We start from the raw sequence: 25,750 nt of genomic DNA, 5'->3' as shown, positions 1-25,750 counted from the left end.
AACCAATGGTAATGACATTAGCAGGATGCCATTGGTTGTGGCATTGGGTGGTAGTGCAGTGGTTAAGCGCTTAGCTGCTAACCAAAAAATGTCAGCAGTTCAACCCCAACAGCAGCTTCATGGAAGAAAGAGAACCTGCTTCTGTAAAAGATTTCCAGCCTTGGGGGTCCTGTGGGGGGGGGTCCACTCTGTCCTCTAGGGCTGCTGTGAGTTGGAACCATCTTGACTGCAATGGGGTTTTGATTTTAATGGGTTTACTGGCATTTGACTAAATATTAGTTAAACCTTTTTTTCCCCCCAAGTTCTTATAAAACGTGCAACCAAATAATCATGGAATTTTACTTCACAGCTTACTGATTTATCATTAAAAATGCCCTCATTAGGTTCTTATTTAGCAATAGTTAGTTGTTATGGGTTTGGCTATGATATTACAGGGTGAAGAAAGACTGTAGGCATTTTCAATTCCATGACAATAAGACATGAGTAATCTGATGAATTACAACATCTCTTTCAGACAATCTATATTTCAAAACAATTTACCGCTGACTCAGAAATTTTTGAATTGGAAATTAGCTTCATGTTCTAAACTAACCACATCACCTGAGAGTGTCCTCAGTCTACATTGGCTCTGCTACTATTATTCAGTATTCATTGAAAAATACAATCTCTACACTCAGAAGAGGCTGCAACAGAGATGGTGGGATTCAAAGCACTCTGTTTTGGACTATTTTGTATCCTCTTTGCCTCTCATATTTATACACCCATTCCGGACAACATCGAAGAAAGCTGGAAAGTAATGGTCTTAGTTGCAGGTGCTAAAACTTGTACATTTTTGGTAAGATGAACTTTTTTTTTTTGCTCTTGGGATTGTCTTGTTGTCTAAGTATGAGTACTTGTGCACTTTGTATTAATTACAATTTTGAAAGAACCACTGTTTGTTCGTTAGGATAAATCAACCAAATGACATTAAGTAGAAAAAAAAAAAACACTGCATCTACCAAAAGCAGAGTGAGACAGAATTCTTGCCTCCAAGGAGTTTATGTCTAAATGGTTTGTACCTCCTTGATGTTTAAGGAGTTTATTCTTTTCAGTGGCTCCTGTTTGTTCATCTTCAATTCTAAATTGCCAGATTTCAGGGATTATCTGATTAAGGATATGCAAGGTGGTTTATGAGTTCGTGCAAACATAGTTCCTTTGTAAATGGGAGATGTGGTGAGGAACCAACCTTGTGAGCTCTTAGAATGCACGGTACGGGGTTTGTGTAGTAGATACCTCCACTCACTCCTTACTATCCTGCAATTATTTTTACAGGTTAGAGAGGAGGTGGAAAAGGTTCTGAAGAGGTCATGTAGCTAAAAGGTGACAATTTCAGAATTCGAACCCAGGACAGCCTCATTTCAAAACTCATGCTCTTTTCTGCCAAATCAGGTTGCTCCCAGAAATGTTTGATCATAGTGACAATAGCCAAAAAAAAAAAAAAACCCAAACCCACTGCCATCCATGATAGTGACAATTGGAGACGGAAAGAGAAGGCAGCAATAGCAGTAGGTGAGCAGAGAGGAGAGCAACCGTGTAGGAGGGGAAGGCTGTCCCTTGGTGCTTCTCATGGTAATATTGCTTCTGTAAAACCACAGACAGTTCCTACCAGTGTTTGCTAAGTCCTTACATGTGTCTCTAATTACGTATCACTTCTAGTTTAGGGGCATCTGGAGTATCTATGGTTGTCTCTCTAATCACCTTCTTCCTATCTCTTTCTCCAATGCGCCAATGCTCTGACTCCTTGATTTAAAGTAAAATGAAAGAATATATGGATAACCAAGTGCCAGGCTTCTCAGAAAACCTGCTGCTCTGTCTTCGTTGATTCTTTCACATGCATTTATAATTCAGAGAGCCTGGCATTGATGTCATCATCAGGATTAGAATCATCTCAGAACATCCAGCTCTACAATTATACTTTTGCATTCTCAACTACAAATTATTTTTGCCCTTGTCTAGCAATACTAAAAGTATGCAATTGATGTATTTGATATTGAACGTGGATTGCCCTTTAAAAAATAATGAGAAAAGCACCTACGTAATGACTTTAAGGATTATTCCAGTAAATTTAACAGTCTCTGGTTGTTCAAGGAGAAGCAATTTGGTTTGCTTGTTCTTGTCGTGGCTGAATTTTGTAGCTAAGCATACTGGTTCCAGAAAGAATAATCACATTTTTTAATGTAACAAAAGGAAAATAAAAACGAAGGTTCTTGACAAAATGGTCTTGAAACATACATTCTTTGCCATGTTAAATTGGGGGGCAGAATTTGGTAGAAGAATGCACATAGTTTTGGCAACAGCCCAATGCTGGAAAATTTCCTTAACTTGTTATTGTACGTTTTTTGGCCCATAGGGATACTACTAATAAATATTTTTCAGAGCTCCTCTGAAAATTAAAAATCATGTGTACTACCAGAACAGCATAAGACAATCTCTAAAGTGGTAGCTTTCATTATTGTTCAAAAATACTTAAGTGTCTACTCCAAAGCAGGAAATGTGAGAGACAAAACAATTTGCAAAACAAAAAAAATCTAATTCTTAAAAACCAATACACCAAACGACAAATTAGCTAAATTTACCTATTTACCAAAACTTGCTTTAAGAAATATTCTACTTGATTACATTGAATTAGTATGACATTCTTAAGAATTCTCATTAGTGAAAAACACTTAAATCATAATAGGACAAGATTTATTGAATATATACCTGTTCCAGGCACTACTCGCACTGAAAATCCTGCTTAAGAGCTCAGCTGTTAACCAAAAGTTTGGCCGTTCAAATGCACCCGCTGCTCCTTGGAAACCCTTTGGGGGCCATTCTACTCTGTCCTATAGGGTTGCTATGAGGGGAAATTTGACTGGATGAATGGAAATAGGGAACCTGGCGGGGCGGGGGGAGGGGGGAGAAAGGGAGCATGTTGACACATGGTAGGGCTGGCAACCAATGTCACAAAACAATTTTTGTATTGACTGTTTGATGAGAAACTAGTTGAGTCTATAAACTTTCACCTAAATCACAATAAAAAAAAAAGAAAAAAGTCATTTATTCAAAAGAAGAAGGAAGAAAATTAAAAAGGGAAATATAGCAACATGTCTACAAAAACAGAAGAGCAGTTACAAGACCTGAAATTTTTCAGATCAGACGTTAGATTCAAGAAATAATTAGAACAGGAATAAAAGAAACTCCCAGGAAATTGATGCCTTTTGAGTGAGATAAACTCTTTGTTTAAACACTGAATACCCGAGATTTTCAAAGGCAACCAGGGTATGCGATAGATCTATACAGTACTATTTGGAAATAATTTTTACAAAATATTCTATTTCTTTTAATTGACTTTGCTTGTGTTTTTTTCTTTTCTCTTTATACCAATTTTATGCTATTTAAAGACCGAGATGTTTAATTTTTCATTTTGTTTTGCCTACAGGCTTTGTTTCTTGAAAATATAGGTATTATGAGGTTTGAAGAATTTTTTTCCATGATAATCGTGCTGGATTATACTCAACCACTTTCAGATGAATACATCACAGTGACTGATACCACATTTATTGACATTCCAGTACGTTTGTACTTGCCTAAGCAGAAGTCAGAAACCCCGAGGCGAGCTGTAATTTATATGCATGGTGGCGGTTTTTGTTTGGGAAGTTTCAGTAAGTTCGTCATATTATAAAAAAAAGTGTAACTGGTTGTCTGTTTTTGATATAAGCAGTATTTTATATACATATTTATATGCAATATAACTATAAAAATTAGATATCAAAATATTAGATATTAAATAAGGATAGATACATGGGAAAATAGATCGACAGAAAGATAGATGGACATATAGATATGATAGATAACCCTAGATACAGACATATGTTCTTTGACAAACTATTTGGCAAATAATATCATTTCAGAATTCAATTTTTGTTTTGTTTCGTTCTTTGGTAAACACTTCTCAGCTTTCACATTGAACCAAAATCTATCAAATTAAAGTGAGATATGAGTTTGTCAAGTACTAACACTTTTTTCATTGGGATCAGAATATATTCAGGAGCAGAAAGAGTGACATGAAGCAGAGGTTTTAAATGACAAATCAGAAACTTATGCCATTGGATGCTACAAGATCAAGTTTGTAGTTGCTGATAACAAGACTATGAACGGTGGTCAAACTCAGAATGCATCCAATAGTATCGACTCTAAAAGTAAAACACAAAATAGCATGAGGCATAACAAACTGTTCTCATGAAGTTTAGGCTCCCTACTGACCTGTGGTGATGATTCTAAGACAGCAAGTTCAATACAAAACCAGAAAAGACTTTCACCTTTATGGAAACTTTGAAAACGCCATCATAAGATAGTATGTGGGGAGCCACTGTCCTATTTAATCAAAATAATAAAATTAAACAAATAAATAGAACTGAGGAAAGATGAAAATGTAGCAAATGAACCTTTTTCTTTTTACACCCTGTTTTTCTCTAGGCTTCATTCAACTCTAAATAGTTTGTGAACCCTGTTAAGATATATGCAAGCCCGTAGCCCATTGTTGTCGAGTCGCTTCTGACTCATGGAGACCCTATAGGACAGAGTAGAACTACTCCATAGGGTTTCCAGACTGGCTGGTGGATTCGAACTGCCGACCTTTTTTGTTAGCAGCCAGGCTCTTAAGATATATGCAGTACAGCGAGCTAAACTTAATCAAATATTAGTAATGAGGATTAGGCAAAAAGAAAATAAGCTTGGAAGTTAGTGAGGCACAAAGAGTCGGGTGGATATACAAAATGCTATAAAGGGTAGCATGCAGCTTTGGCTTTCTGGTTTTCTCCTCTCTGTCTTTATGCCAAACAACATCAGAGAAGAACATAATCAGTTACAAATTTCACATTGATTTATCAAAAGAAAATGATTTAAGTGACTCAAATAATGGTTGAAGACTTTATTCAGCTGGTGCTAAAGACCACATGGCTCCCCGCTGAAGGAGGATTATCGTATTTTTATAGGATGAGGCAATTGTGGAGGTGGCTTTACAGTTGCAGTTTAGGTAGCAGTGTTCAACATTGTGGTTGAAGGTCTGTGCTGCTTTTGTGCTCCTTGCTCAGTTTGGTTTGTGCAATCCTGATAACCATCAGAAGAGTTGTTTTTGGAAGCCTTGCAATTTGTGAGTCATGGTTCACACGGTAAGAAGGGTAGACAGCAATAAAACAAAAGTAAGGAGGCAAAGGAGAAGAAAAGTGGGAAACAGCCCTCTCTCACATGTTTTATTCCCTTTTTCTGTAGAGTAAGAGCAAAGCAAGGTAAAGAAGCAAAATACAAAACCGGATGATTTCTGATACTGAGATGAGAAATGCAGCTCTTAGACCTTAGATAAAGGCTTTTTATTATACAATGGACATCTTAAAACCCATCCTCGCGGTAAGCTGTTCATTTGTGTAAATCAGCCTTATAAGTATAGGCTGATAGCATGACACCAAGACATATAATCAGCAAAAGCAGTTCAAAGAGTAGGGAACATGATGCAATAAACATAAGGATTCTCTGCGGAGGTCTGGGATTCAGAGGTGAACTTTATAAGAACTGGAAAGTAGGTGCTCTGCAAACCCTTCAGGAAATCCATATAAAGATTGTTCTTTCTCATCTAAGGTTTTGAAAAAACCTGAAACAATACACTTTAGAGCATGCAGTCTGACAAGTAAGCGGGTGGCGGGGGGGAACAGTTGTTTTCTACTGCCATAAGGCACCATATAACTCTTAAGCCAGTGGTTCCCAAATTTTAGTGCGTCAGAATTAGTTAGAAGCCTTGTTTAACAAGAAGGGTAGAACCCTTCTGTTTAGTTAGTTCTTTGTCATTTCTTTTCCTTTCAGATCCATTTCTACAAACTGTAGGCTCCAGTCCTCCCTCCTCCCTTGTTTTCCTTCCTTTAATGAATTCTTCAGGCCCTGTCATCTGCCGCATTTGATAAGGCCACTCTCTTCTTCCTTGACGCTTGCTGCTTCTCCTTTTGTTTTCTATGACAAATTTCTCCTGGACTTCCTTCTGCCATTTGTTGTTATCTGTGCTCCACCCCAATCTAGCCCCTATCTCTTACTCAAAAAAATAAAAATGAAAGGCAAGATAATAGATTCTCCAGATTTACCTCCTTAAATGTTGAAACCAGGCAAAATAATAGTCTCCAGACTTATGTTTCTTAAATGTTCTTGTACCCCAGGTTTCTCTCCCTCCCCTGGTTTTGACTCCACATGCTCTGTTTTCCAATCCCTTATCTTCTCCAGTTTTTCACATGCTACTGAGCTCCAGTTCTGTCTCTCCTTCTCTGACATAATTCCTGAGATATAGATCCATACCTACAACTGCCAATTGGACAGGTACAGGTGGAGAAAAACAGACAATTCAAGTTCAATATGGCCAAGCAAGACTCGTACAAACACCCTCAGAAAACAAAGAAATAAACAAAAAAGAATCATCCATCCAAACCCACATCTCATTCTCTTAAATATGCTCAGTAAATGGTGAACGGCTATCCCACTCAATTCTTTACAAACTTCCCACATTTAATCATCATATCCCATTTATTCTGTTTCCAGAGCACCTTGACCTCATGAACACAATTTAGCACTTCGAGTTCTCTTACTGATATTCTTCTCTAAGGCCTCTTACCCTCTGCTTGTTAAACTTCATTTCATCCTCCACACTTGGTCCTCAGGACCCCTCTATTATGTAAATCTGATCACATGGTTCCTTTGCCCTAGATTCTTCAGGGACTCCAGTAACTTCCTGAAAATAAATCTAAAGTCCTTAGCAGCACGGCATTCAACTTTCCCACCCCTACACTCTTTAGCTTCGTTTTCTTCTGCCAGTGTTCCCTTCCATATTTTTGTTTCAACCATACTGAACAGCTTTTGGAAACCCTGGTGGCGCAGTGGTTAAGAGCCACGGCTGCTAACCAAAAGGTTGGCAGTTTGAATCCACCAGGTACTCTTTGGAAACTCTGTGGGGGAGTTCTACCCTGTCCTATAGGGTCGCTATGAGTTGGAATCAGCGGGTTTGGGAACAGCTTTTGGTTCCCTGAACACTCCATGCGTTCTCCTTCCTCCTATGACTTTGTTTTTCTAGAATGGCCCTACTATCTTACCTTAAGAAAATGTCAATCTACTCTTTGACGGTCAGCTAAAATATCAACTTTTCACATTGTCTTTTGTGACTCTAAAAAAAATTTAGCAATTTTTGGATATGTCCGTTGCAGCTTGCATATACTTTCTGCTAACAATCATTATTTTGTTTTAAAAATTATGTTCCGTGTTTGTTTTGGTAACTCCCCAGTAAGGGGCTCATCTCTTATTTTTGAATCCCTGGTATTTAGTCTTGGTGGTGCAGTGGTCAAGAGCTCAGTTGCCAACCAAAAGGTCAGCAGTTCGAATCCACCAAACACTCCTTGGAAACACTATAAGGGTAGTTCTCTTCTGTCCTGTAGGGTCCCCATGAGTCAGAATCAACTCAATGGCAACAGGTTTGGTTTTTGGTTTTGGTTTGGTATCTAGCAAAGTACTTTCCCTACAGAGACTGCTCATTAAATGTCTTTTGAAAAATAAAACAGAACACTGAATAACTAAAGGGACTTTTGGTATTGATCCTCAAAAGAGCTTTTATCCAAAATGTTCCTCCAGTGCTTTTCTCCTGTTTTTCACCTCCTTTGTGTACTCAGTAGATTGCATCCATAGTTTAATTTCTATAAGGTGTAAGAATGATCAGAGTATCTTGTTTCCTGTGTAAGATAAATAACAAGTTGGCCTCACTTATCTCCAAACATATGCATTGATTCCACTAAAGTTTTTATGTTGTTTTTATTCGGTGTTGTCCTATAGGGTGGCTATGAGTCTGAATGAACTCAACAGCAACGGACTTAGTTTTTTGGTTTGGCGTCTTCACAGAAGCAGATTGTCAAGACTTTATAAAACAAAACAAAACAAAAAACCCTAACCCATTGCCATTGAGTCCATTGCGGCTCACTAGCCCTACAGGACAGAGTGAGTTGCCCCACAGGATCTAAGGCTGTGATCTTACAGACAGAAGCAGACTGCCACATCTTACTCCCAGAGTTGCTGGTGGGTTCCAACCGCTGACCTTCTGGTTAGCAGCTGAGTGCTTAACCATTCTGCCACTAGGGCTCCTTAGGACTTTGTAAGGTCTATGAAATATCCAAGTGTTCATGTATTTATTACCTGGCATTTTAGTAAGCATCAGAGAAATCCCCACAGACGGGAAAATGTTACTTTGTTTTAAAAACACTTAGGATTCCTGATTATTAGTTTGATGTCCCCCTTCACTGACAAGGTCTGTGATTCGAACCCACCAGCCACTCCAGGGGAAAAAGATGTCGCAGTCTGCTTCCCTACAGTGCCGTGTTTCCTTGGAAACCCTGTGGGGCAGTTCTACTCTATCCTTTAGGGTTGCTATAAGTCGGAATAGACTGGACAGCAACAGGTTTGGTTTTTGTGGGTTATGTAATACTCACAAACAACATTTCTTTGCAAGTTTATAGCCGTAAGTGTCATTCCTGTTGCTTTTTAGTTACAAGGAGCACCTTTAAATTGATTTTTTTTCCATTTCAGAGCAGACGGCTTATGACTTCCTGAACAGATGGACGGCAAACAGACTTGATGCTGTCGTTGTGGCAGTGGAGTAAGAGAACTATTTTTTTTGGTTACTATGGCTTTTGCCTTCACCACATAGAGGTTCTGTTTCCACATTAAGTCAGCTATGCCTCAAATAGAATTTTTAAATATTAGTATCTTTTATTTGTCAGCATCCACCACTCCTTAAAGAGGACCAGTACCTCATTATTCTCCCACCACTGTGGGAACCCAGGGCTAGCAATTTTGGAAACACCATTGTGATATTGCTGGGCACATACAACCCAGATCCTATAAGGTCCTAGTTTTGTCTCAAGTAACATAGCAGGACTAAAGACCCAAACCAAACCCGTTGCCAATGAGTTGATTCCGACTCATAGTGATCCTATAGGACGGAGAGAAAATACTGGTGGATTTGAACTGACCTTTTGGTTAGAGGCCGAGCAAATGTGATGTTTTCTTGGGTGGTACAAACACGCTTACCTTCTAACTGAAAGGTTGGAGGTTCAAGTCCACCCAGAGGCGTCTTAGATGAATGGCCTGGTGATCTACTTCTGAAAAATTAACTATTGAAAATGCTATGGAGCACAGTTCTACTCTGACACAAATGGGCTTGTCATGAGTTGGAATGGACTTGACAGCAATTGATTTGGTTTTGCGCCAAAATACCTAAATCCACTCTATTTATAATAACACATATCAAAATACCTTTTTGGTACATGCCTATGTTTGAATTATACTTCATATAGGATTTTCTGAACATAGTTTACGATAACATTTTAAGGACCATCTGGTCAATATTTAATGTTAAATATTAAAACCCGTTGCCATCAAGTTGATTCCGACTCATAGCAACCCCTTAGGACAGAGTAGAACTGTCCCATAGGGTTTCCAAGGAGTGGCTGGTGGATTTTAACTGTCAATTCTTTAGTGGTCCATGTATATGAAAAAAAAAAAAAAATGCATTCGTACCCATTTAAAAAATGGTGATAATTTGCCTGATAAATCAATTTTCCAGAAATAAACAAGATTCCTAATCAATGCTGTTATTGTTGGATGCCATCAAGTCAATTCAGCCTCATAGAGACCCTATCTGACAGAGTAGAGCCGCCCCATAGGTTTTCCTGGCTGTGATCTCTACAGAAACAGACCTCCGGCTGAGCCTCCGGGTGGGTTCAAGCCACCAACCTTTCTTAACAGAGCGCTTAACTGTTGTTTGCACCATGAGGGCTCCTAGCAAACTCCCTGCCATATTTAAATGTTATTTATATATCAGAAGTTTTATTTGGAATTAACATCTCAAGCATTACCCGTGATGAAGACTGTGTCCTGCTAGCTTGCAGAATTTTGACCTATGTACCTTAAAAAATAAAAATAAGACACTTGCCTGGGGTATGCTTTCAGATCTGCTGCTGTTTCAAATCTGTGGTGCTTTTCCAACAATGGGTTTCAAAGCGTTTGATTCACATTAAGAATACAATGTCAGCTATAGAGCATCTCCAATCCAACATGTACATGGGCTAAAACCTGTGTGTGCAATTTCAGGGAGTCCCTAACACTCCCCTTACCCCTCACACAGTGATGTCAGAGACCTTAGATACAAGAGTCAAACATCTTTTTATCAAAGTTCTTTTTTTTTTTTTTTTCATTTTAATAAGGGGTTAGTAGAAACTCAGGTTTGATATTTGAAAGATGCAACAATTCAATTGTGTCTGTTCAGTATTTGAAATCTACCTGGACAGATACAATCATAAATGCTTTCTTGTTCTTTTTTCAAAGCTACAGATTAGCTCCTCAATACCACTTTCCTGTTCAGCTTGAAGATGGCATCACTGCAGTCAAGTTTTTTCTTCAGGATAAAATTCTTAAAAAATATGGCGTGGATCCCAGCCGAATCTGTGTTTCAGGAGACAGTTCTGGGGGTACTTTAACGGCAGCGGTAATTCAAGAGGTATATTATATTTGTCTTTATGTGGGAACAAGAAATTGAGGTTTATTTTTTCCAATACAAATATTCAGTTCTTCCAACACCATTTGTTGAAAGGACTCTCCTTTTCCCACTAAATTACAGTGGTGCTGGAGTCAAAAATCAATTGACCATGATATGGAGATCTAGTTCTGAATTCTTCCTTCTGCTCTCTTGATATGTCTGTCTTTATGCCAATACTGCACTGACTTCAACTTTCTTTTTCAAAACTTACCAGTATTCTGTATCTTTCCCATTTTCATCAAAAATATTAGGATATCATTAATTTCTAAAATGAAATCTTAATTGGATTTTGAGTGGCATTGCGATGAATCTATGGATTGGTTTGAGGAAGACTGACATGTGGAGATTTCCAATCCAGGCACATGGGTATAGCTCATGTTTTATATAGATCCTCTCCAATTTCCTCAGCAGTATTTTACTGTTCTCAGTGTAGAAGTTGTGCCAATCTTTTCTCAGTTTTATTTCTGCATTATTTTGGAACGATTTGATTTAGAATAATGTTTTCCAAGTGCTTGTTAACAGTACATAAATATATAATTGATTTTTATTTTGGTCTTTTACCATCATCTCTTTGATAAATTTACTCACAGATTCCAGTGCTTTGCTTCTTTTTTTAGTTTCCGAGGATTTTCTACATAAACAATCATATCCCCGTGACTAGAGACAGTTTTAATTCTTCCTTTCTGATCTTTGTGCCTTTCTTCCCCTCTTTCTTAATTAGCACACTGGTTAACACTTCCACTACAATATTGAATATAATCGTCTTATTCTGAATCTTAGGAGGAAAGTATTAAATATTTCACCAGCAAATATGATGTTAACTGAAGATTTTTCATAGAAGCCTTATATCATATTGAGGAAGTCCTTTCTATTCCTAGTTTGCTGATAGTTTATGTATAAATGGGTATTGAATTTTGCCAAATGCTTTTAATCCATCTATTGAAATAATCATGTAAATTTTTGCCTTTATTATTTTAACTTGACAAGTCATATTAATTTTCAAATGCTATATTACCATTGCATTTCAAGAATGAGCCTCACTTGGTCATAATTCATTAAAGTTTGTATTTATTGTTGAGTTTCATTTAATACATTTTATTGAAGATTTTGTGTTTTTTAGGGATTGACTTCTATTATTTAAAATACTCTGTCAGGCTTTGATATAAAGGTTATACAAACCTCATAAAATTATTTGGGAAGCATTATTTCCTCTTCTATGTTCTGAAAGAATTTCAATAAGATTGATTCATACACCCCTTGCCGTCGAGTCAATTCCAACTCATAGCCACCCGATAGGTCCGAGTAGAGCTGCCCCACAGGGCTTCCAAGGAGCAGCTGGTGGATTTGAACTCCAGACCTTTTGGTTAGCAGCCATAGCTCACTGTATCTCTTAACCACTGTGCCACCAAGGCTCCGAGGTTGGTTCTTCCCCTTCCTTAAGTGTCTGAAAGAATTTACCAGTGAAAAAAATCTAGGACTGGCATTGCATTTCGTAGCAATGCTTTTAAAAATACAAATTCAATTAAAAACTAGATATAAGGATATACAGGTTTTCTATTTCTTCTTGAATCGATATTCTTAATTTTTTTTTAATCCATCCACTTCACCTAACATATTCATTGGCGTAGGGTATGCATTCTCAATGAGATGATATCACCACTAATGGGGCAAAAATTGGTTCCTGGTGGAGGCAAAAAGTCTTATTCATTGTATGTATAAAGCACATGTATGTGTACAGTATATCTGTGATATTAACATTTTACGGTCCAGTGAAGAAAAAAAGTCTAAGGAGGTACTTTTGTTTTTGCTAGTTGCCACTGAGTCAATTCCTACTTATGGTGACTGAGGGGGCAAGGAGCAATAACAATACAAAGCTGAGAAACATTGGATTAGAGTTTTTCAGAACATTCCTTTATTAGCCTTTTAAAATGTATAGGATCAGTAGTAATATTCCCTCTTTTATCTGGGTATTGGTACTTTGTGGTTTTTTCTTGATTAATTTAGCCAGGAATTGATCAGCTTAGTTATTTTTTTCAAAATATCAACTTTTGGCAGTGTTAATTTTTTCCTAATATTTGTCTGTTTTCTATTTGATAGATTTCTGCTCTTATTTTTATTCTTTCCTTCTACTTCCCTTAGGTTTAATTTGCTCTTTTATATTTAACTTTTTAAGGTGCAAATTCAGATATATTTTAAATGTTCTTTTTGAATATATTTATTTGAAGCTATGAATTACCCTTAAAATACTGCTTTGACTGAATTAGTCTGATTTTGTTTTTTTTTGGTTGTTGTTGCCATCGAGTTGATTCCAACTCATGGTGATCTCATATATGCAGAGTAGAACTGCTCTATAGGGTTTTTAAGGCTATGTCCTTTTGAAAGCAGATTGCCAAGCCTGTCTTTCCAGTGGCCTCTGTGTGAGTTTGAACCATCAGCCTTTTGGCTAGTAGCCTAGTGCATAGCTATTTGCACCATCCAGGGACTCCACATTGATTTTAGTAGCTTGTGTTTCATTATCATTCCATTTGGAATATTTTCTAATTTACTTAGTGATGCATTAAAAAAAAAAAAATGCCATTGAGTCAATTCTGACTCATAGTGACAGAGTAGAACTGTCCCATAGGATTTCCCAGGCAGTAATCTTTATGGAAGCAGATCTCCAAATCTTTCTCCCATGGAGCTGTTGGTGGGTTCAAATGCCAACCTTTCTGTTTGCAACTGAGCGCTTAACCACTGTGCCACCAAGGCTTCTTTAGTGAACCATAGCTTATTTAAAACATTTTTTTTAATTGGGGGATTTTCAAAAGTTCTTATTTTTAATAATTTTCTATTTAAGTTTTTTGTGATTAAAGAATATGCGCTGCAAGACTTACAGTCCTTGAGACTTATTTACAGTCAGCTAATTTTCCAAGTGTACTTGAATAAAATGTGTATTCAGAGTATTTGCTTAAAAAAATTTGTAACTGTCAATTAGGGCAATTTGGATAATATTGCTGTTCAGATCTTCTATGTCCTTACTGATTTTTGTCTAGTTGTTCTATCAATTACTAACCATTACTAGTTAAAATAACCATTTCTACTTAAAAGCTCCAGCAATGGGGTCAATTTGATGGGTATTCTTCTTCAGAATAATACCCCACTCCACCCCAGCCCTATATATGCTGTACTCCTCAGTTATATCTGTCTGTCTATCTATCTATCATCTATTTATCTATCTACCTATCTATCATCTATCTACCATCTATCTATCTTCTTTCTTTCCTTCCTTCCTTCTTCTCAGTACTTGGGAAAACCCTATATATGATGGGAGTTTATACTACGAAAAATTAGTACATCATTTCCATAAAAACGGCCTATATTAAAGGGGTCTTTATGTGTGTTTCTAGAACCTAGCTCTTAAGGCCATATATACCAAAGTGGGGGCTGGGGCCAGGCTGTGATCAAAAAAGGATTACACAAATGAATTAAATTTATATACTTTGAGATTTTTATTTAAGTTATGGATTTCTAAGAGAATATTTTGTCAATTTTCTCCACTTTTTTTTTACTGAGAAGCTTATCAAGACTAGTCTTCCTCAGACTCATTCTTGAGAAATACTACTCTGTCCTTTTAAAAGTAAGACTTCAGTAGAAACACTTGAGGCAAAATGGTTATGCAAACTCCTGTTCCATTTATGGAAAAAAATCTCTTTCAAGCATCAAAAGACTCAGGGCTGGAGAACTTAGGAGAAGTTTATGTACATATACATATAACATACATTTATGCATATATTTGTGTTTACACATATACATACAAATATACGTATATTAAAAAAAAAACAACTCATTGCTGTTGTGTCGATTCCAATTCACAGTGACTCTGTAGGACAGAGTAGAGCTGGCCCATAGGATTTCCAAGCCTATAAACTTTTACTGAAGCAGACTGCCACATCTTTCTCCTGCAGAGCGGCTGGTGGGTTTGAACAGCTAACCCTTTGATTAGCAGCCAAGTGACTGACCACTTTACAACCAGGGCTCCATATATGTATAAATGTATATATATATATGCACATGTACACACATGCATATACGCGTATATTAATCTGTAATACCACAATTACAAAATTCTATTGTGGAACCAAAATGGCTTTTGCACTTGGGCCTTTCCTTCAACCCAAGATGCTCCACTTTAATTTCATCATGTTCAGCGTTCTGTGTAAACTTTCCTTAGAGGAAAAAGATAAAAGGTGATTTCTTTGACAAAAGGAAAGTTTGAAAATTCCTAGAACGGCTGACTCCTGAGGTCTCTTCCATCCTGAACTAATTTGCTGTGTATTGGAAATGACATGTCACTTATCTGAAGGATCTTACTGTCATAAGATGGAGAGTAAAAATTGGAGAATATCCCCACTTTGAGATTATTTTACTAACTGCCAAGCTTTACAGCAGTCCGATCTTGAATTTTACCTAAAACTGGTTTTGTAGATGTGAAGTTTCTAAGAACTTTCCAACAATCACCCAATAATCATCAAGAAATACTTTGCCATGCCTGTTATATCTGCTTGCACATTAAAATGCTTGCCTTGGCAAGTGAAGAAGGCTTGATCGAAAGGAGAATTGGGTGTAGCCATAATTGGATAATTATGTAGCCATAATTTATGTCAGTGTGTAGGCCTGATTATAGCTTTCAAGGAGGAAAAACCTAAATATTAACACAGGCGCCCAAGGCACCCCAAAAAGATGCAAGTCTCAGTAAAAGCTATAGGGCAGCACAAATTGTTCCCTTGAAGGTGAATTAAAAACTGACGTTATCGTGCTCCTTGAGTGTATTATGTGAGAACACAGAAGCTATTTTGACTTTCTGATCTGTCTGCTCGAAGGGATTGTCATAGCAGAAAATATCACATTCTTTAAAACTCCATGTGCTTAAATGACGTTTAAAAAATTGATTATCATTTCTTATTTATTTTTATAATTATATTTTAAGTTACTTGTTCTTCCTGGACTGTTAAAACTTTCTATGTGAGTTATATTTTCACCAAAACGTTTTGTTCCTTGCATCAGATTATTTTTGACCTGCGTTGTCGGAATCAACTTTCGCTTTCTAATTCTTGTGAAGCATTTTTTTCCCCCCAAAGTCTCATGACTTGGGATTGATAGTGGCTTATAGATTTATAGTTTAGAAAATTCAGTATCAATAAGAACACAACACTGAGAGTACACTGTTTTGTACTCTGAGGAAGATCAACAGGAAATTTTAGATTCGTTTTTCTTGTATGTATTAGAAAATAATGGCAGATTATTTCATATATAATTCACAATATAAAAAATATTCTTTTAGATTAGGAAAACAAATGGATTCTTCTGTAATGCTCTTTTTCCATTATATTTCCGTTATTGTGAGGGAATAGTCCTCTTCCAGCTACGATTTCTGGGTTTTCTGGTAATGTCACATTCTGTATCCACGTGATGTACTGTCAGTTATAACTATCTGGATGGTCACTATAGTCAAGGGAGCTATTCTGGACGTAAACCTGTAATCCTGAATTAAGAGGAACACATTTTTGAAATTTAATCATAGCATTTAAATCCAATTTCATGGCTATATTTTATTTTAAAGTGGTCTATAGTTTGCTTTTATTTATCTAGGGTCAGAAATGTCTTCTTAATCTCAGAAGAGAATGTGAATTGATATTTTGAAGTAATTATTAAGTTCCACTCTTCCAGATTAAAAAATATATATTTATAAGTTTTTCGGTATAAGAAAAGCCCAGGTGGCACAATGTTTAAGGTCTTGGCTGCTAACCGAAAGGTTGGTGATTCAAACCCACCCCATGGCTCTATAGCAGAAAAGACCTGGTGGTCTGCTCCTGTAAAGAGTACAGCCTAGGAAACTCAATGGGGCAGTTCTACCCTGCCACACAGGGGCACTGTGAGTCAGAATTGACTCGAAGGCACACAACATTTCAATATAGGTAACTTGAAAAGGAAGGTATGATATGCAATATCACTGTGCTTATTTAGGTTGATAGTTTTGGCCCTTTAAAATATACCACTTTGACTATTAACATGGAGAGTTTGTCATAAGGTGGTAGTAAGGTCTTGTGATCTGATTTACGATAATATTTCTATGGTGCCTTTATGCCATATTTCCATGTTTGACACGTCTTTAAAAACAGAAAAACAGACCATTCTATTAATAAAACAATAAAACTCAAAACCAAACCCATTGTCGTCAAGTCGATTCCAACCCATGGCAACGTTAGAGGACAGAGTAGAACTGCTCCGTAGGGTTTCCAAGAAGTAGCTGGTGAATCTGAACTGCTGACCTTTTGGTTAGGAGGCATATCACTTACCACTGCACAACTAAGGCTCCAACAAAACAATAGCAAGTATTTATCAGAAACTATAATTGATGATGATGTTTTAGTAAAAAAAAAAAAAAAAAATGATAGACATACATCCTTCGACATGGAATGATTTTCATTAGCATGTATGCAAGTCTCTGATATCTTGGTTTCTTTACCTCTGTCTGGAATTCCAGCATCTCGGTGTTATTCAGACCACCTGAAATTCAATGAAAGCAGGAGTATCTGTCCTCTGTTATTTTGAGTCTTGCACCACCAGAGTTCTGGAAATGTATATACTAACTGAATCAAGATGAATGGCAAACCAAAAACCAAACCCATTGCCATTGAGTAGGTTTTGACTCATGACAACCCCACGTGACAGAGTGGAACTACTCCATAGAGTTTTTTGACTGTAATCTTTATGGGGAGCCCTGGTGGGTGCGGTGGTTAAGACCAGGCCACTAACCAAAATGTTGGTAGTTCAAATCCGCCAGCTGCTCTAGTCAGAATAGACTCCAGGATAATGAGTTTGGATTTTTTTTAATCTTCGTGGAAGTAGATTGCCAGGCTTTTCTTCTGCAGTGCCACTTGTTGGGTTTGTACCACCAACCTTGAGGTTAGTAGTTGAGTGCTTACCCCATTGCACCACCCAGGGAACTTAAAAATGAATGGCAGACCTCTTAATGCTGAGGCACTGCCCTGTGTGGTGTCAGGATGGGCTTTGTCATCTGTTTGAGAGATCATAGACAGAGTAATCCTGTCCTAAGACAGAGAGATTCCTTGACTGTTCTATTACAGGGCAATTAGTGACAGAACTCTCTCCCTGTGCCTGCCTAGTGGAGTACATGTCTACAGAAAGCAATTAGTCTTGGGGTGTACTTCCTCACCTAACAGTAAAAAAAAGCTCAGTAAGATTGCTGGGTTAATTAAAAGACAATTAACTTCCTTAGGTCTGGAAAATTGAAACATCGATAGTGCAAGTTAAGCATAGAACTTATAGGGCTTTAAAATTATTATCCTTTAACACTGGATGGCTGTTAACCAGATAGAGTGTGACAAAAAGTCACCTTACCGGGGAGTGAGAAACAGAGAGATCAGTTTGGCAGGTAAGGAAGCTGGTTTCGCTCAAGTAGATAATTAGAAAATGCTCCAGGCTGACATCAGAAATCCAGCCATTGTAATTTAGTCTTTTTCGGTGTAGGATAATTGTTTTCTTCCTTACTATTGGGTACCAAAAACCTGTTGCCGTCAGGTTCATTCCGACTCATGGGAAACCTATGGGACAGAGTAGAACTGCCCCATAGAGTTTCCAAGGAACATCTGGTGGATTTGAACTGCCAACCTTTTGGTTAGCAGCTGTAGCACTTAACCATTATGCCACCAGGGTTTTCAAGCTATAGGGTACAGTAGTACATAATTACATTAATTTGCCACAGCTTTACCTTTTAACATGAACTAATAAGAGATGAAGGAAATATATTTGCCTCCATGCTACAGAGTTTTGGGTTCCAGGTGGTCCATGATCATACTGAAGATTATTTTAATGAAGCATTGTTTTTCTTAAGTAGTCATTTTGTTTAACATAGAAGTTTAAAGATAAGTGACGTTTATGTTAGCTGAATAAAGAATAACAGGTAAAGAATCTCTCTCTATCTCTCTGTTTCCTCCTCAACTCCTCTCTTCTCCCAGTCTCCAAGTCTCTTCTACAAGAGACTTTCAATTTAAAATTAGTTTGGATTCACAAATTTATTTTTAAGTCTATGATGTATAAATTCAAATATATTTTCTTTGGAAAGACAAAGGCCAAATGGCCACCAGGTAGGCACTACGTATAAGTCCTATATTATTCCCAAAACAGACAGATAAACAAACCAACCAACCACCAAACGAAATTCCTCTGCAGATGTTTACATGTTTACTGTCTTCTCCCTGTTTGTTTGATTTTCTAAGATCATCCCTCTACCTCTGCTGAATGATGTCTCTCCAAGACCCGACCTCCTCAGGGGCCTTTCTCTAACAGTTATTCCTTCTCTTTCCGGTGTCTTCTACTCTCTGCCTTTATTTCCTGAGTCACTTCAGCGTATGAGCATGTCTATACTTTCTCACTGGAAAAGAAGGGCAAAAAAGAAATGCAAAGCTAATGAGATTTTTAAAAATCCTCTATCAAATCATCTGTCTTTTCACTTGTCTTTGTTTTCATCTATAACTTCAATCAAGAACAAATTATATTCCCTCTCTTTACATACAATGCATTCCCTCCTGAGTTCTTCACTTTGTGTTCACCTGCGAGCATTCCTATTAACTCACCAGGGCTAAATTGTCAATTACCTCTTAGTTTTGAAATCTAAGGAGTTTTTTTTTGTTGTGGTGGTTGTCATTCTCATTTTACATAACTTCTTTTCATCTTTTAAAACTCTCGCCAACTTTTATCTTAGAAAATACTTTCTTCCTGTGACTTCTGTAAAAGCAGTCTTTTTGGATCCTCATCTTACCTCTTTCTTCATTATGTTCAATGTGATATGAACGACTTCCCTGTACACTCCTTTAAACCTGGTACTTCCAGGGCTTAAACTTTGGTCATCTTATTTCTTATTCTATTCTGTCTGATCTCATGACTTCTGTTCTCATTTATCTGCTGAAACCTCTTGAAGCTCTGTCTTCCTCCAAGATCACTGTCTTGAGTTAAAAATCCATATAGCCAAATGGATTTCTCCACCTGAATGTAACATAGACTCTGGGAACTCCAGCAGGTAAACTTATTCTCTATTACCTTTGCGGCTTATACATAGCTCCAGTATAGTGGTTATCTTATGTTTTATCGTGTGTGCACGTTCCCAACTATACTCTAAGTGTTTTGGAATCTAGGACAATTTTAGTTATGTATTTCCAAATTCTGGCACCATGATTGTACTCCTCCCGTCTTTGTTCTCCACCCTTCAAAATACCGCAGGGTTTGAGCTCCGTCTTTCTATTTAACCTGTTTTACTTGATTAGTAACTTCTTCTATCCTGGTCGTTGTGTAACAGAACACAGCTTGACAGATTATCCTCAATGTGACTGTGTGGGGCAAACTTAGAGATGAGAGACATTGGCACTGCACACCTGTGGAACCAGCAGCAGCTCCCTATTCATCTTTGGAATCAGGTTCTACTGTTTGCCTGAGAAAGGTGTAAGTGGATTGTTTTTGCCCCCTCCCTGCTTATGTAGTCACAGTTGGTTTAGTTCCTAGGCTATTAGTCCAAAGATACGAATGAAGTCCGTAGATGTTAAATACGAGAAAAGGAAGCAAGGATGGAGAGGGATAAGGTTTGAGAGGCTGGCAGGGGCAACTCAAGGTAGGGCTTTTTGAGATTTTTTACTTGACCCCAAGAGCACTGAGAAGTCATTGAAAAGTTTTGATCACGTTTGCATTTATTTAAAAAATAGTAATAATACTGTTGCAAAATGGAGAATAGACTGGAAGGTGGGAACGAGTGAAAAGGAGGGCATTAGAGGAAGAGCTGCATTTCTCTGGACGGCAAATAATGTGGACTAGGGTGATGTTAGTAGCAACAGAGAAAAGTGGATAGGTTAAATTAAAAAAATATATGGCATTGGCAGGGCTTGGGAACTATTGAATATAGTGGACAATGAATAAAAGGAGTCAAGTAGGGTTGATGGGAAAATGGGTATATACAAGACAAAATTAAATATAAGCCACTAATCACAAAGTCTGGTGTATAGCAAATGTTCATGGAATGTTAGAAATCGTGTTTGATATCAATGCTCACAGCTCTCTGGAAAAGTGGAATGGATTCTGATCCAAACAGCTTCTAGGAGCTAGCTTCTGGAAGCTAGGACTGTGTTTGAAAGTGGAGTTGGAGATAATCTAAAAATGACTATTCAAGACAAATACGTTAAATGAAAATAGGAGAAAATTAGATAGCACACCAGATCGAGGAAGCCATTGAAATGGCTATAAGAGGCAGTGTATGACAAAGGTGCTTTATTGTAGAGTAATACACTGCGGGGGTGGTGGCGAGGGGGCATGTTTTTCAAAAGGCTTCTGAGGTCTGAAGCATGGTATACAGGTGTTACAAAGATGCTAATTAAGTTCAGACACCACCTCTGCATTCTCAGACAAAAATGGAACTGAGCAGACATCCCTCAGAGTTTGCTTGCTTGAAAATCAACAAACATTTAAGTTTAAATAACTTAAGGTTAAGTAACTTGTCCAAGGTTGTAGAATTAATGTTATAAATCCAGGACTCACACCCAGTAATGAAGTTTTAACCACTGGGCAAAGCTGACTTCAGGTCTTCCTCCCAGTAAACTGGGTATTGCACCTGGACATGGCAGCACCATGAGTCCAACACTTTTGAGTGATACAGTTTATTATTCCTGTTTTAGGACACAAAATGGGAAGTGGACTTTTTTTGCGGGGAAGAATAAGGAGCAGGAAAGAACAGAATGAATCCATAAGAAGGAGAGTAGGTTGATCGTCTTGGGCTCTTGAAAGGCCTTGTGTGGGAGTTCTCCAGCTGCCAGTACAGTTGCAGACTGCTCCCTATAATGAGGCCAATAGACCTATCACATGGAATTCCTTTTTGGTGATTCATAATTTATTTAGATACTCACTGTCTGTGAATTGGAGGTATTGACTGTGGAACAATAAGTGACAAAAGGGAATTAGTTGAATTAGCAACCACAGTTGCTAGGAAGCTGTGTATTCTGGGTTGAAAATAGCAGATATGCTAAGTTTGGTAAACAAAACTTATCACTAGCAATGTAGAAAGTCCTCAGATAGCAAGTTACTAAGGATATCAGGCAGTTGATAAGTTGGTGGGAACTTGCAGGGCTTTGAATAACATATATCCAAACCAGGGGCTAGATGGTAGGAGCCTTTGTGAACCAGTAGTTGGGTTAAGAGGAACAGTGGATGATGACAGGCTCCATGGAGGGACTCTTTGACCAGGTTGGCTTAACCACTCTCTAAGAAAATACCGTGCCCTGTGGATCTCTCAAGGTATTTGGGGAGTGGGAGAGGATTCAGTAATGCTTCAGGCCATCCGAAGCAGGCTTTATGACAGTCACAGTTGTCCATGGAAGACTACTGCTTTGAATGAGTTTCAAAGCAGTTGGGTCAGTGGATTGATACAGCTCTCTCTGGGCAGGGCATAAATTCACAGAGTATCCCTTCTCTGATTTTGCTGCCAATCTCTCCTCAGCCACCACTTCCAACTCATGCCACAGGGGTTGGCTGTGAACAAAGAAATAGAGGTAGGTATGAGAATGGGGCTGGCCCAGAGGCTGCTGGGAGTGGAGTTAAAAGAAAGGTGGAAGACAATATGAAGACAAAGTAGAATCAAGAGCCACGCAGTCAGGGGAAAACCAACCATAATCCTGAAGGGGTCCTGATGAGGTGGCCATCACATATACCGTGGTGATGGGTCAGTAACTGCTGACACCTACACCATCATCAGGACATCATATTACTCACAAAGACATTCAAGGAATGGAGGCTAGTGTGTTCCTGAAATGCTAAAGTTTAAGTGTGAGTGCTTGGTAAAGGAAACCTGTCCATGTACTTAAAGAAGCCCTGGAGGCACAGTGGTTAAGAGCTCAGGTGCTAACCAAAAGGTTGGCGGTTCGAATCTACCAGCTTCTCCTTGGAAACCCTATGGGGTAATTCTACTGTGTCCTACAGGGTTGCTAGGAGTCGGAATCGACTCAACCACAATGGGTTTTTTGTTGTTGTTGTTGTTAAGGGTATTAGACTAGTTTGGACTCTCCTAATCATAAAATATAGTTTCTCTCTTCAAAAAAGTTTTGAGCTGTATTTTAGATAGTTGTCTGTGATCTCTCTCCGTCTCTGTCTCTCCTTCTTGCTCATCTAGTCAGTTAAAAATTACTGAATATTTTTATTTCTAAACATCTCACACGTCTTTTCTATCCTAGTCATCCCTGTTGCCTCAGATGATCCCTTGCCTGGACCTTGGCAATAAACTCTCAATCAATTCTCCAGCCTCAATCTTTAAACCCACTGCCATTGAGTAGATTTCAACTCATAATGACCCTATAGGACAGAGTAGAACTGCCCCATCAGTTTCCAAGGCTGTAATTCTTTATGGAAGCGGAGTGCCACATCTTTCTTCCTCGGAGTGGCTAGTGGGTTGGAACCACCAACCTACTGGTTAGCAACCGAGTACTATAACCACTGCGCTACTAGGTCTCCTTAAACTTTAAGCATACTAGTATTAAATATGTCCTTTTAAAATGCTTATGAGGCCATATCACTGGAAACTGTTTAGAATGGCATTAAAGGCCTTTTGAGAAATGATCTTAAGTTTTGTTCTCAAATATATAGACTTAGGAGAATTAAACGGCGCAGTGGTTAAGAGCTTGTTGCTAACTGAAACGTTGGCAGTTCTAATCCACCAGCTGCGCCTTGGAAACCCGATGGGGCAGTTCTACTCTGTCCTGTTGGGTAGCTATGAGCCGGACTCAACTCAACAGCAACAGGTTTGGTTTTGTTTTACAGTGTTAAACTACTTTTTTATGACCACAATATAAATAGTATGACCTATAACTTGAAAAATTAGAGATTCAGATTGGGTTGGTTTAATAAGAAGGAACAGAATGAATACTTTGTATGGGAGAATTATACTGTAAATATTGTAAGTTTAGGATTAATGATGTTTAAGTATGAAGGGAAAGCTCAGATGCATAATATTCATTGCTGTCTCATTGAAATAATGCTATTATTGAAAAATACTAAGAGTTAGGATAGGATGTGGGGAATCTCATCCATGATTTTTAGTTACTGATGTTACCCCCAATGATCCTGTCATTTTGAAAAAAACAACAACGGACAATCCAACTTCAGTTATCGAAGTGTCTAAACCTCATTGCCATGAGCTGAATAAGTTCTGCCAACTTTTTTGACTTTTGTACTTTATTATTACTTTAGAAATAATAACATCTTAAGATGAATATCTTATGTTTTTTGTTTTGCATTTAGGTACATATTAGTTACCCACAAAATGAGAGCTAAACATCTATTTATATGATCTCCCTGTCCGTTTTCCAAGATGATACTTTCAGGGCTTGTGATTCACTATTAATACTTATTTGCACCTTTGCACTCTGAGTACCTTGTCTTTGAATCTATGTAGTTCTAGGAGAGAACACTAAGCTACAAAAAAAAAGAAAAAAAAAGCTATAGATAGTTCATAATCCAGTTGTATGGTTGGGACGTACTTGTTATATACATTTTACTGCTTCTTGCATCCATGATTTCTGATCCCAAGGATAATGTCCTATTAAAATAATTATAAACTGAACAGCAACATTCATTCATTCATTCATCTATCCTTCTATCATTTTTTTGTACTACTCAGCATTTCACTATGTTAGGCCTATTGAGGGAAATAATGATAATTTAATATCATGTCAGTGTTGATGGAATTCAAAATCAAGTAGAAAGAGTCATCATAGACATTTTTATAAGATTTTATAAGAAAAGTAATAATTGGCCTGAGGAGGTAAAGAACCTTGGTAGTCCAGAGTTATTTAGAGAAAGAGGAGTTTGCTTTGATCAATATTTAAATGCAAAATCACACATATATGTTTAAAAGTATATGTTCAATGTGTAGTAAAAGGTCCACACCAGACTGATAACATAGCTGTTGAGACTAGGGCAAAATTGCCAGCCTTGGAGGATCCAGCCAGCAGCTTGTCTTCCATTATCTTGAAGGACATTGACTTTGCCTTGATCCTTAAAGATGCAAAAAGACAGGTAAAAGCATTGAACATGAGGCAACAAATAACATAATGCAGGCAGAGAGGTGGAAAATAGTGATACATATGTGGAAAAAGCCAGTTATTTCATATGGCATCCCAGAAGGAATGTTAGATCCAGATACTGAAATGCTTACTTTAGCTACACAGAGTCACTATGAGTAGGCATCGACTCAAAGGCAATGGATTTTAATGGGGGTGATTTCTTACATGATTCAAATTTAATTTCCTACTCCTGTATTTTGGTCGTCCTTGCCTTACAAGATACCATGATATTTTTCAGATGCAGAATGATCCTGACACAAAACATAAAATCAAGATACAAGCTTTACTTTACCCTGCCTTACAGGTAATTGATTCTTGTTTGCCATCTCACCTTGAAAACGAGAATGGCTTACTCTTGACACGGGATATAGCCATCAAACTCGTAAGTCTATATTTCACTAAGGATGAAGCACTTCCCCCGGCGATACGAAGAAACCAACATATGCCTCTGGAGTCAAGGCATCTGTTCAAGTTTGTTAACTGGAGCACGCTACTTCCCGAGAAATACAGAAAGGACTATGTTTATACTGAACCAATCCTTGGCAGACCTAATTATTCACTACCAGGACTTATGGATAATAGAGCATTACCCTTATTGGCCAATGATTCACAGTTACAGAATTTGCCATCCACCTACATTCTTACCTGTGAATATGATATCTTCAGAGATGATGGTTTTATGTATGTCACACGACTTCGAAATGCTGGAGTTCCAGTTGCTCACGACCACGTAGAGGATGGATTCCATGCAGCTTTATCATATATGACCTCACCATTTTATTTACATCTAGGCCTTAGGATAAGAGATATGTATATTAGTTGGCTGGATAAGAATTTGTAAACATGGAATATATACATACGACCATCACTTTATGGATTGTAATTTGTGATACTTTGTATACTATGTGTCCTTGAACTAGTTCTTCAGTTTTCTAACTGATTGGCTCTGTATATGTAAAATATA

The 25,750-nt window shown here is 37.7% G+C and overlaps 1 protein-coding gene across 1 annotated transcript; it reads left to right on the top strand.

Moving 5' to 3' along the window:
* The first annotated feature begins 605 nt into the window (after positions 1–605).
* Positions 606–25,627, top strand: AADACL2 (arylacetamide deacetylase like 2). Its single transcript, XM_049867438.1, has 5 exons — positions 606–835; positions 3,461–3,683; positions 8,623–8,692; positions 10,423–10,594; positions 25,025–25,627. Exons 1-5 carry the CDS (start codon positions 695–697, stop codon positions 25,625–25,627), a joined length of 1,209 nt encoding a protein of 402 aa, XP_049723395.1. The 5' UTR covers positions 606–694.
* Positions 25,628–25,750: the final 123 nt, after the last annotated feature.

Source organism: Elephas maximus, chromosome 23 (assembly GCF_024166365.1).
Source record: "Elephas maximus indicus isolate mEleMax1 chromosome 23, mEleMax1 primary haplotype, whole genome shotgun sequence".
Taxonomy (NCBI): Eukaryota; Metazoa; Chordata; class Mammalia; order Proboscidea; family Elephantidae; genus Elephas; species Elephas maximus.
This window is presented reverse-complemented; position numbering and strand designations above follow the sequence as displayed.